The sequence below is a fragment of the Drosophila subobscura genome, chromosome O (assembly GCF_008121235.1).
Source record: "Drosophila subobscura isolate 14011-0131.10 chromosome O, UCBerk_Dsub_1.0, whole genome shotgun sequence".
Classification (NCBI taxonomy): Eukaryota; Metazoa; Arthropoda; class Insecta; order Diptera; family Drosophilidae; genus Drosophila; species Drosophila subobscura.
This window is the reverse complement of record NC_048533.1, coordinates 3,020,832-3,032,820: the sequence shown is the minus strand read 5'-3', so window position 1 is coordinate 3,032,820 and position 11,989 is coordinate 3,020,832. Positions and strand designations below refer to the sequence as shown.

At 51.1% G+C, this 11,989-nt stretch overlaps 4 protein-coding genes across 7 annotated transcripts in view; 3 read left to right on the top strand and 1 right to left on the bottom strand.

The window, feature by feature from the left end:
- Positions 1-495, top strand: part of LOC117898021 (cadherin-87A) — a 67,939-nt gene extending 67,444 nt beyond the window's left edge. For all 3 annotated transcript variants that reach the window (XM_034807153.1, XM_034807154.1, XM_034807155.1), the window contains one exon: positions 26-495. In XM_034807153.1, the coding sequence (XP_034663044.1) occupies positions 26-100 (75 nt within the window). In that variant the 3' untranslated portion in view covers positions 101-495. The remainder of the gene's footprint in view (positions 1-25) is intronic.
- Positions 496-1,187: 692 nt separating this feature from the next.
- Positions 1,188-2,167, top strand: LOC117898026 (putative inner dynein arm light chain, axonemal). The gene is made up of 2 exons (XM_034807164.1): positions 1,188-1,670; positions 1,726-2,167. Exons 1-2 carry the CDS (start codon positions 1,301-1,303, stop codon positions 2,103-2,105), a joined length of 750 nt encoding a protein of 249 aa, XP_034663055.1. The 5' UTR covers positions 1,188-1,300; the 3' UTR covers positions 2,106-2,167.
- Positions 2,158-11,745, bottom strand: LOC117898023 (RNA helicase aquarius). Its single transcript, XM_034807156.1, has 7 exons — positions 11,535-11,745; positions 10,651-11,469; positions 5,005-6,039; positions 4,468-4,937; positions 3,186-4,401; positions 2,754-3,122; positions 2,158-2,695 (listed from the first exon to the last, which is right to left on the bottom strand). The coding sequence occupies exons 1-7, from the start codon at positions 11,667-11,669 to the stop codon at positions 2,207-2,209; spliced, it is 4,533 nt and encodes a 1,510-aa protein (XP_034663047.1). The 5' UTR covers positions 11,670-11,745; the 3' UTR covers positions 2,158-2,206.
- LOC117898025 (probable G-protein coupled receptor Mth-like 5) lies at positions 7,325-10,649 on the top strand. 2 transcript variants are annotated; one of them, XM_034807163.1, is made up of 6 exons: positions 7,325-7,919; positions 8,984-9,108; positions 9,177-9,347; positions 9,419-9,600; positions 9,666-10,166; positions 10,231-10,649. In XM_034807163.1, exons 1-6 carry the CDS (start codon positions 7,682-7,684, stop codon positions 10,487-10,489), a joined length of 1,476 nt encoding a protein of 491 aa, XP_034663054.1. In that variant the 5' UTR covers positions 7,325-7,681; the 3' UTR covers positions 10,490-10,649. The 2 variants fall into 2 exon arrangements, with proteins under 2 accessions (XP_034663054.1, XP_034663053.1); XM_034807162.1 differs by having other exon boundaries at positions 9,663-10,166.
- Positions 11,746-11,989: the final 244 nt, after the last annotated feature.

Sequence of the window (11,989 nt, the reverse complement as noted above, 5' to 3'; positions counted from 1 at the left end):
TTCTCATCTTTGTGTCGTTTTGCAGCTCTACGAATTCACGGGTTCCACATTTCAGGCACCCATACGGGACGGCGACGATGCAGTTGCAGAGTTGATCTAAGCTGGAGCCCACGCTGGAGCCACCAGCCCAGAGCAAATGTGTAAATTATGTAGTAGCTACCTGTGTAGTGGATTCTCTGATCTGTGTTGTGTATATTCTGAGTTCGCCGTTGCGTATAAACCATATATTCCACACAGAAAACACCGCACACACAGAATACTTATCTATAGAGAGCGTACATGTATCGTATATAGAGCGTAGCCAGTATCTTGAATGCCAACATGAATATGTAGAGAAATCAACTAAAAGCTAACCAAGAAAAAGCGAAACAGAAGCAACAAGAACCACAAGAACCCATAGAGGAATTTCTCCCGCATAAATAATGACAATAATATATATGTACTACTATATATTGAGAATGTCTAGCCGTAATGAAACGATATGAATACGAATATGTAAGAGTTACAATATGTACACCCTCATCCGCTGCTCACTCCACTCGAATGAATGATTTTCGCGATATTAGTTTTAACATGTCTCGTCACGTACAGTCCCATGTCCATTGTGTGTCTGCAGCCTAAGTTGTAATAGTAATAACATTAACGCTACAAAAAGACTAAATTATTTGCTCTTCCAATTCCGTGTTACGTATTACGTTTTACGTTTAGTTTATAGTTTAATTAGCCAAACTTGCTCATATCCATAAGCATCGCATCGCATAAGTACCTAAGTTTAGTTCGGAGAATTGGAATTGTGCAACGAATTATGTTTAAACTTTAAACCCCCCTCCCAACCACCCATGGACAGAGCCAGAAACTCATTTGTTTGCATTTAAAAATACATAACTATTATATAAATAAAATACAAAATGTAACAAGTCGAATGCGTTTTTGTTATGAATTCTTCAAAGGTTCAATAATGTTCATTCTTATCGCTCGGGACCCGAAATGTCATACGGCACATTGGGAACGGAACAGGTCCCCGGTACCCGATTTGTCGCAGCCTGTTGATATTTGTAAACAGAAAAGGTTGCCCAGTTCCGGCACGTTGCTAGCCTACACTTGGGGAATAACAAACTCAAACTACTCCAGATTTTTCCCAGCAAAGGCATTTCCGATTTTTCAATCAGCAAACATTTTTGAATCCAAGCCGACGTTGAGTCGGATCACACACAAATAAAATCGCTTTCACAATTTAGATTATAAAAAATAGTTTTCAAGCAACAAATAGAAATTTTATACATTAAAAAACCGCGCCAAGATGGATGAGTTGGAGATTACTAGTGTGGGCCAGTTCCAGACGCTGGTGCGCTACAACAATCCAGTGCTGGTGGTCAAGCATCCGGAGAAGAAGGGGGCTCCGCTGACGGAGCTGGAGATGAAACGTCCCCAGACAGCGGGGGCTCTACTCGATACCAAGCGGGAGACCGAAGAGATATTGAACTCGATTTTGCCGCCGCGTTGCTGGGAGGAGGATGGCCAGCTGTGGCAGCAGTCGGTGTCCAGCACACCGGCCACTCGCCAGGATGTCATCAACCTGCAGGAGATGCTCGACACTCGCCTGCAGCAGACGCAGGCCCGCGAGACGGGCATCTGCCCGGTGCGCCGTGAGCTCTACTCGCAGTGTTTTGGTGGGTCCCAATCCAATTTTAACTCCAAGCGTCAATTCATTTGTATCCATTGCAGACGAAATCATACGCCAGGTGACCATCAACTGCTCGGAGCGAGGATTGCTATTGCTGCGTATTCGCGACGAGATTGCCATGTCCATGGAGGCCTACGAGACGCTTTACTGCAGTTCCGTGGCCTTTGGCATGCGCAAGGCTCTGCAGGCCCACGAGGAGAAGGAGATGCTGCGCGATCGCGTCAAGACCCTGGAGCTGGACAAGGAGGCTCTGGAGGAGATCATCGCCGATATGAAGCTGAAACAGGAGCAGGCGGAGCGCCGCAATGCCGAGCTGCGAGCCTCCGAGGAGAAGAAGTTTACCGAGGAGATCACCTTCCTCAAGAAGACCAATGCCCAGCTGAAGGCACAGCTGGAGGGCATCACTGCGCCCAAAAAGTAGTGTTTCAATGTTGTGTGTGTGTGGTGTGTGGGTTCTTGCATTTGTCCAGAAATATTGTTGAAAATTATTTAATTAAAATTAATGAATCAATTAATCAAAGCTTAGGACTCTGCCTCGGGCGTCTTCTCCGCAGATTCCTGTGGAGGTTTCTCGGTGCTTTCCTCCTGAATCTGAATCTCCTGCTGCGGCTGTGCCTGGCTCCTCTCAGGCTCTGGCTCATCCATGGCGATCTCGTTGAGTATGGGCGTGGGTTTGAATACCTCAGGGGCCTTCTTACCAGCAGGCGCTTCCTTGGCTGCACGCTTTTGCGGCGGCTCCTCTGTAACTTCCTCTGGGACGGCAGCACCCACGTCATCATCCTCCTCTTCGTGGGGCAATTTGCTGCGCATGGCACGCAACTCCTCCTCTGATGGCAGGGTGTCCTTTAGCTCCTCCATTTTGGCCATGTACTGCTCGTACACATACTGCGCCATTTCGGACATGTTCTCCACAGATTTGAGCGCCTTGTCGGCAACTGCATCAGCTGACAATCGTTTCGTGGGGTAGCTATCGTCGGGTACCAAGACCAACTTTAATGGTCGCTGCGTTAGCTGTTTGGGATTTCATTTATAATACAATAAAACTTCATTTAGAGTTCAGTTTACGCACCAGCTTAAAGGTATTCTGCAGCTCCAGGCAGTTCCTAAACAGAGACACCCGACCAAAGACATAGAGGCCAAGCCGGGCACGACTCATGGCCACCACCAGACGCCGTACATCGCGCAAGTGTCCCACCGCCTTGGTGCGCACCAGCGAGATCAGAATGTAGTCGTTCTGCTGGCCCTGGTACTTGTCCACGGTGGTGATCTTGTGTGGCCAGCCGATGAGGGGATTGTTGCCACACCTGGCGCCGATTACGTCACGGATGAGATGCTTCTGGCCGTTGTACGTCGTCAGAATGGAGACTTTTTCAGCAGGATAGCCAAGCAGACGCATGTACATATACACGGCAACGACGTACTCCGCCTCAGCGAGGTTCTAAGGGAATAAAACAAGGATTCAGCTGTGTGTTTGGAATGGACGATGAAGATATCTTCATACCTGATAGAAGTACGGATTGGGTTCGCTCTCGCCGACGCCCTTAAAGTCCTCCACATTTATCAGCTGATAGTCGTGGGCGAAACCTGGATTTGCCTGCTTGTACTCGTCCCGCTCGAAGATGTGCTGCAAATCCTCCAGCTTCTTGTAGCGCCACTTGTACAGCGAGCAGATGCTGGCCCGCGCACGTCCCTGTCCATCGAGGTCGACGGTGGGAACGCCGAGGCGCACCAGGCGGGTGAAGAGACTCTGCTCCATGTTGGAGTACTTCTGGAAGGCCATGTTCTTTATCACGGGCGGCAGCTGGTGATGGTCGCCGATCATGATCCAGCGCTTGAGGCGATTCAGGCCATCCAGGGGATTCTGCAGCAGCAGGGGAATGAACGTTTCGATCTCCAGGATCTGCGCCGACTCCTCCATCAGGATGTTGTCGTAGCGGAAGCCCAGATTGACCAGCTCCTTGCGCTTGAGCGCCGCATGGGTACATGTCATGGCAATGATTTTGGCCTCCTTCACGAGCAGATACTTCGAGCGATCCAAGCCTGTGCGCAGCAGCTCGAAGGCGCGGAACTCCTCCAGCTCGGTGAAGATGTCCGAAATGTAGCGGAAGTTTGACTCGGCTGTGGCCAGGAGCTCCTCGTATGTGGATCCCTTGAACAGCGGCTGCGGGGCATCCGCAAAGAACTTGCCGAAGGGGAAATCCTTCTCGAACAGAGCCCTCAGCTTGTCCAGGTCTGCCTCCTCCTGGTGCACTCTGATCTGGTCCTGGAACTTCTCCCAGCGTGCCATCACATTGTACAAATAGAAATAGCCGGCTGTCTCGCACGTGTACGCATTGTCGCCGCTCACGCCGAGGGCCTCCTGCAGGCGTTGCACTTGATTGAGCAGATCCATTCGCTTGGCCAGCACGTAGTTCACGCGGCCATAGCGGCTGTAGTCCTTCTCCGTCTCTAGAGCCTCCTCGCCGTGGCCCAGACGCAGCAGATGTCGCTCATCAATGTCCAGGGCCATGATCTTCTCGAACAGCTGATTCAGCGCCTGATTGGAGTGCGTGACAATGAGTGTCCGCTGGTTGGGCTGATTGTGGTAGATATTGGATATGATCTGCACGGCCACATCGGTCTTGCCAGTGCCGGGAGGGCCCACCACCAGCGTCAGACCCGGCTGCATGCCAGCCCGAATGGCCTCGATCTGTGTGGGCGTAAAGCGAATGGAGTTTCTAGGAAAAGAAGAGACAAAAGGATCAGTGGATCTGTGGAAAATTTGCAGGATTTAATTTACTCACTGTTTAGGCTTGTCGCTGGGATAGGGTCCCCTCGCCTCGTATTTATAGGGCTGCACTACAATCGACTTGCTAACAGAAGCCACTTGCTCCTTCTTCTCTTCGTCAACGTCCTTTTCTTCATCGTCGCTGTCCTTTTGTACGGGCACATCCTCAAAGATCAGACGATAGGGTGGCAATCGGCTCTCTTCTGGGAGCTCGCATTTCAGCTCGTAGCTAGGGAAGCTCCCCTTCAGATGCTCATAGTCCAAGAAGGTGTCGTTGAACTCCAGACTGCGCTCCTGATTTGGCATGTTGCTGTAATGGGCCGCCCCGGGATCGCCATATCCGAGGAGTATGTCGTGCAGCCACGGCGGCACCACGCACTCTGTGTTCATCAGATGGCGAATGGTCTCCAGGACGGCCTTGAAGTTGTTCTCCTTGGGTTTGCGACGCATCAGGATGTTGAAGCTCTCGTAGACATCATCGGCGCCCTGCAGTAGGGTAATATAAATTCGAATGAAGGATTACTGGGCAGGAGGTGCGCGAGGAGCTACTTACATCCTGTAGATCGTCCATGTCCAGGCGATACTGATTCGAGTCCAGCCACACACGGTAGCAGCGCTGCTCTCCTGGAAGCTGGGGCCGCGGCTCGGGCCCGTCTTCGACCACACGACCGTTGGCATCCAGCATGCCTTCGACCTCGCAGCCCCGCACACTGACCAGCCCCACCTGTGGGATGAAGGGCTCGCGCGGATTGTATTTGGTGCCATAAGGCTGTGTGGGCTTCACGGTTATCAGGAAGCAGACGTCGTGTTTTCGCAGGTTTTCCCACTCCGTCTTGATCTCGCGGCGCACGGAAAGGGTCACGCCCACATCTGCTCGCACGCGGGAGGGCTTCTTCTCCCCGATATGCGGCTTGGCCACCTCCACCACAGCAAAGCTGGCGATGGGCAGGGCCATGCGTGCCCATCCTCCAAAGACGACGTCGCCGTCCTCCGACTTCCAGGGCAGCATGCGGCTGACGGCATCCTCGATGTCCTGCCGAATCTCGTAGGTGGACTCCAGGCGGAAGAGATTGAAGTTGCGCAGGAGGTAGTCGTGGAGCGTGAGGAACTGCAGGTTGAGCTTGGGCAGGGCCAGACAGCAGTCGCCCGTGTAGTACTCCGAGGGCACCACATTCTCATCCCAGACGACCTGTTCCGTGGGGTACAGCGGCATCTCGTTGAGCGCCTCCAGCTGGGAGCAGCGCTTCTCGTGCCGCGTGATCAGCAGCTCCCGCAGAAAAGGCTCATCGAGTCGGTGCCACTCGAAAGGTGCGGCCACCTCATCCGGCACTAGGTTCAGAAACGTGGCGATCTGCTTCAGTCCCTCCCCATCCAGTCCCCCGAAATGCTGCTCCAGCGACTCCCGATTGTCCACGGTGGCCACATTGGATAGGGCGAACACTCGCAGGCTGGGGAACTTGGCGAACACTGCCCGCTGCAGGGAGGTGATCTTCTTGTAATGCAGCTGGGTCATGTCGTGGTCGGTGAGGGAGTTCCCTGTCACGTCGTTGATTTCGAATCGGGTGTAGAACTTCAGCATGTCCAGGAGCTGTAAAAGAAAGATGATTATCGGTTATTTATCATAAATCTTATTGAGATGGACATTGTCCACCCTCGTCACCCGCTGAACCGCTCCTGATCGACACCACATGCGCGTGCATTGAATGGAACGTGTTTCGTTGTGTTACTACCTGCCCTCGTCAATGTTCTCTCTCGCTCTCGCTCTCTCTCTCTCTCTGCCGCTCTCTCCGACTCTCTTTTAAGTTCTGTCACACAAACCACAGGTAACGCAAGTCCAAGTAAAGCCAAAGCCGGTCTGCCCCCTCTTAAGGTTGATACGTCATCAGTTTGGGCATTACAACTCCCATGCATACGAACATAACACATGTATGTGTAGTGTGTTGGTGTACTCTCTCTACCAGGCTAGATTGAGAGAGCGAGAGAGTGCTAATTAAGCAAGGGGAACAAAAAGCGGGTCTGTCTGTAAAGAGCAGGCGGAAGTCCTTATGGGGGAACAGGAGCAGTTATGTTGGAAACTCAAAACTCGCCAGGAAATCCAATACCAAATCTGGGCTTCTGAAGGTTAGCTGAAGGGTGTCCCCACCTTCAGATAGCATTCTCATTGAGCAGCAACATAAGGAGAAATCAAAATCTACTTCCACTCCTTTCTTCATGTTTTATGGAGTGAGGTGTGAGAGGACAAGGGGGACAAGTACCATCCACTGAATTGAAAGACAAGGCACGCGCATCGCGTTGCGCCGCGAGGCTACGGGCTGCAGAGTGCAGTGGGAATGCAGCGGAATCTTATCACACATCGTCATCGTCATCATCATCAAATAACATCCTGTAGACTGAAGGGGAGGGTTTACTTGCAAACGAACACTCAAACGCACACACACACACAAACGCAACATGCATTCCCTTTGCCGGTTCCTGGTTTGTCTCTCCAGACTGCCATCTCGCCTGCTCCAATTGATAATTTCCGTCGCTCAATTTAAACAAAAACGCGAGCTGTAGAGGGGGGGCGAAGAGGAGAGGAGAGAGCAAAGCCCTGCTTCAACTTTTCGTTGTTGCGTTTTGGTGGTTGCCGACAGCGCTCGGCACAGGGTACATTATGTTGAAGGTAAAGCAGCAATCCAAGAGGGCCCTATTTTGTCAGCCAAACCAGTTTCAGACGTTGGTGAATGAGGAAGAAAGCAAAGAGAGAGAGAGAGAAATACCACAGAGACCGGTACTGGGCTACCTTCCCTCAAATATACCCTGAACTTAGCCGCTCTCTCTCTGCAGCAGTCACTAGAAAGCCAGAGCGAGAGGCAGCTCATTCAACCGTCGACTTTGAATTCGAATGTTCTCTCTCTTGCCGCGAAATTCGAAATTCCGATTCGAGTAAACAATTAAATAAAGAGGAAATAAAACACTCACTGTTTATATAGTTAATATCGGACACAGTTGCACCTTTCCAGCGGCTGTAGTTGTGTGCAAATCAAGTCTACAAAGAGTTTTCGCCTTAATTTGTTGGCATGCGAGTCATGATCTTGGCTTTTAGCCGGCTTCAGACTGAGAGACACCTTGATGACGCATCTGCTGTTGGCCAACACAGATCCACATAAACTCGCGATTACCTGTGTGTACTCTCTGTCGCTGTCTCAGTCTCCCTGTCTGTGTTTTTGGGTCTGTTTTGTGTGCAAAAGATGCTTGTGAAAACGCTTGGCGCGCAAAAATGCAGCTGCTGCTGTTGCTGCTGCTGCTGCTCGGTGCCTGTTCTGATGCTACTGCTACTTGTGGCAGTAACATCCCCAGCGATGGCCCACATTAGTAGCGGATCTTCAGGCCCAGCTCCAGTCGATCCCGGCCTGGTGTTGGTCAACAAATGCTGCGAAAAGTTCGAGATACACGTGGATAGCGAGTGCCAGCAGGTCAACCAAACGGGTGAGTGTGGGGTGAATGCTCCTGCTGTTCCCACCCCGACCCCACAACGGGGTTGTCTTGGCAACCAGCCGGAGTTGGCCATTCAACTCTATGGATTTTCCCCCTCCGGCAAGCATGCAACAAAAAACATGTGTGTGCCCAACATTTAATGGCCCATTTGTTGGCTATCAGTGGATCAGTGGAACGTAGCCAGACCCTCCTCTACTTCTCCTTCTCCTGCTGCACTCTCTCTCCCTCGCTCTCTGCAAATGTTTTCAAAACAAACACAGAGAGTGGCTGTGGATGTGTCTGCCCCCAATCCTCCTGGCTGCTGGCTGCTGCCGCTGATGATATGATATGATTTATGTGGCGAGGCCTGGCTACTGTGTGCAGTAAGTGGTCTCTGACTCAAATTGGGGCGGGGGAATTAGTTTCGTTATTAAGTGTAAAAGATGGGAAAACTTGGGAAGAGATATTAAAGCTCAAGCACATCATGGTTCGAAAGATAATCCCATAAAAGATGGAAAATATGTATGGCTTTGTGGGCTCTTTCTGGAAATTAAATCAAAATATCAGCGTTCTCGCTCATAACAAAAGCATTCCTAAACAACTCATTCCGAATTCAGCATTGTAGCCATTGCCATTTCATGTGACACACAGCAACAAGGATGAATCATTAACAATTGGGTCAACATTCGCACACTGATCTGATCTCATCTGAGGATAGTCAATGCCAGAAGATTGCAACAGCACAAACAGCATATCATGAGATTCAATCTAATTTCCGCGTACTATGATTAGCATATCAAAGGAGTGGGGGGAGGTGAGTCCAATCTCTGTGGCAAGTGGAGGAGAACAAATCCCCACAAATCGCAAACTGAAAGCCAGAAAGCGAGAGATGATGATCGAATGGCATGGCAAGCCAGAGGCACGTTCTTTTCATGCAGTCTAAATATTTATAGGAGAGTGGATGGAATCCCCCCTCGATCCATCGATTGTAACAAAGGCAGACAGACCTCTTGAAGTGTTTTCTCTTCTGTTCTCCAATTGAAGAATCTCTTTCTCTCTCTCGCATCCATTTGCAGACTACTTCCAGCCGATGTTCACCAGCTATGGCGGTGACCAGAACCGGCCTGTGCGCTTCAAGTTCATCATTGGCATTCCCAATTGCGGTTCCATGCAGATGTGGCCCATCTATCACTACGCAGGGGTGAGTACTCTCTCTTCACGTCTTCATGTCTCGCGGAATTCTATAGATTCCCTTCCCCCTTCTTTCAGAGCTCTGATAAGCTGGTGCTCCTCGACGATGGCAGACTGAGGCACTACACAAATGCCGAAGACGAGGCCGCCGAGCAGCGTGGCGTTCAAACAGACTACGAAGATGACATAGCTGGAAGCAGAGAGCCGCTCTACCATGACTACGACCAGGGACTCTACTGCATAGATAGGGTACGAATACTCCCTACACATCACAGTCCCTTTTGCTGCCATTCTAATCAAATTATCTTACATTTGTCTAGGCAACTTCCAGCACGGGCGAGGAGCATGTTTTGTTTGCCAAGATTTGTCTGGCCAAAAAGGAGATCAAGTGGAGCGACTCGAACTTTCTGCTGCGCAAAATTCTCAATCCCATCTTCCATGGCATATCGCTGATTATCCTGCTGGTCATAGCCATTGTCTACTTTATCCTGCCGACCCTCAGGTGAGCTCTGCTCCTGGAACTCTGACCCCAATCATTCGTTAATCTCGTCCCTTTCCGTTCAGCAGAGATCTGGTGGGCAACATTGTGACCACAATTGCCGTTTGCCTGATGGTCAGCCAGGCGGCGGATCTGGTGCGCATCTTCACGGAGCTCACGAATCACGTGAGCTTCATTGTGGCAGACATCATCCTGTGCTTCAGCCTGCTGGCCGCCTTCTTTTGGCTGAACAGCTTTGGCTACTACATCTGGAAGACCTTTCGCTCGCGCAACGTCTTCCTGCGCGTCACCGATGGCCGCAAGTACTGCTACTACTCCGCCTATGCCTGGGGCTGCACGGGCACCATGGCCGCCCTGGCGGTCTTCGCGCACTTCTTCCTCGATGCCGACTCGTACAAGCAGGAGCAGATGGTGGGCGAACAGGAGACGATTGGCTGGCTGGGCATTTGCATATTCTTTGCCCCCATTGCCTGCACCATCGTGGTGAACACCTTCTTCTACGTGACCACCAGGAAGTTGATCAACAGACGCACTGTCTACGGACGGATAGCCCACAAGCTGAAGGCCAAGTGAGTGGAGTGGCTCAAAGTCGTAGATGAACCCATTGGAGTAATCCATCCCTGTCTCTTGCAGCTTCATTATGTTCTCGCTGATGCTGCTGGTCATGTCCGTGGCCTGGCTGTTCCTCATCATGTCCTGGCTGCAGCTGGACGGACTGCTCTATGCCCACATTGTGGTCAATGCCCTACAGTGCCCGCTGCTGCTCTACATCTGTGTGCTGCGGCAGCGCCACGTGACGTTTCTGCTCAAGAAGTCCTGCTGCTACAACGAGCCACCCTCTACGAGCGACTGGGGCGACGAGATGCACTACATGAACGGCAACGACTACTAGCCACCGACTCCAGTCCCGCCTCCGTCTAAGATCTAAGCTCTAGCGCCGCTAAGTGTTGTCCCGTAGTTTAGCAATGTCAAACATTGAGATTTTTGTACTTAAACTTAACTAACTTATGATTTACCAGTTAGGGAATAAAACAAGAAAAGTCTGACACATACCTGGCCAAAGAGCTTGCCCTCCTCGCGGCGCACCAGCGGCGACAGCAGAGCCCTCACAATCAGGTGGCAGTCATCCAGGACGGTGTTGAAAAAGCGCCGCGTGGGCAGCAGGGCCTCCAGATCGATGATGAACTCTAGAAAGCGCTCGCAGTAGTGCACCAGACAGGGGTTAATCTCGCCCTCGGCGGGAATGCTCTCGAGTATGTCCAGGAAGTCGATGATGAGGTTCTGCATAAAGTGCCGCTCCCACAGGACTTCGGCCTTGGGGTCCTTGTCCTTTTTGAGCAGCCGCTTCCAGTACTTTCGCCACTCGGGCACCTCACGCAGCTCCTGCTCGCGACGGCGGGGCTGCAGACAGTGCCACATGGAGAGGGATACGAGACGCTTGGCCTGCTCGCGGCACAGCTCGATCTCCATGCTGTTGAAGCAGTGATTGAGAAACATCAGCAGTGACGTTCGTTCACGCAACGTGCTCCTCGCCTCCTTCGCCCCCTTGTCCGGCAGACACGACTCCAGCACGTGGCGGAAGAATTCCGGATACTGTTCGGGCTGCTCCTCGAACACATTCCACACCTGTACGCGCTCGCGAAACTTCTCGTTGGCCATGATCACAATGGACATGAGGTGCGCGTGTGTGGCCGTCTCTCGCTGGTAGTTCGGCCACAGATACTGTTCCATGTACTGGCTGAACTCGAGCATGTTGATGCGCCGCGAGCTGTGGCTGCCGCCGATTTCCTCATTGTAGATGCGTTCAATAACCTTTGCGCTGTACGGCAAATGGTCCGCCTTTGTGTCCGGCGACCAATACTGGGATGCAACCTATAAAAGCAGTTCGTTTCGTTAGTTTTCGAAGCGTGCAAGCGCTTGTCCCAAGGAGCACCCACCTGCCATATGACATCGGAGCTGAATTGGGCTAACGTTAGGGCGCCGGCCTTTTCTTTGGACTTGTTACTTTTGTCCTTGGACTTATTACTATTGTCCTTGGCTGCTTGGGCTTTGGTTTGGCTTCGGCGCTTCATTTTCGCGGCTAACAACTGCAGAAAACTCAATTAACACAAAAAACACCAAACAAACGCCGGTCGCAGAAACAGTGTTACCGCGTAATTATCAATAAAAAATATACCGCACGACCCTCATAATTATTCCGAAATATACCTTCTCTTTTTAAAAATATACCGTTAATCTTAAATTATTTTCCTCGATTTTGATGTTATATTTAATTTAATGCTTAGTACCTGGTCAATGCGGACTCATCGTCGTGCGACCATCCAATTTCGCTGTAGCGATTAAATAAAAAAAATAGTTTAATGCTTTTATTTTGGCTGACCTTTTTAGTGTT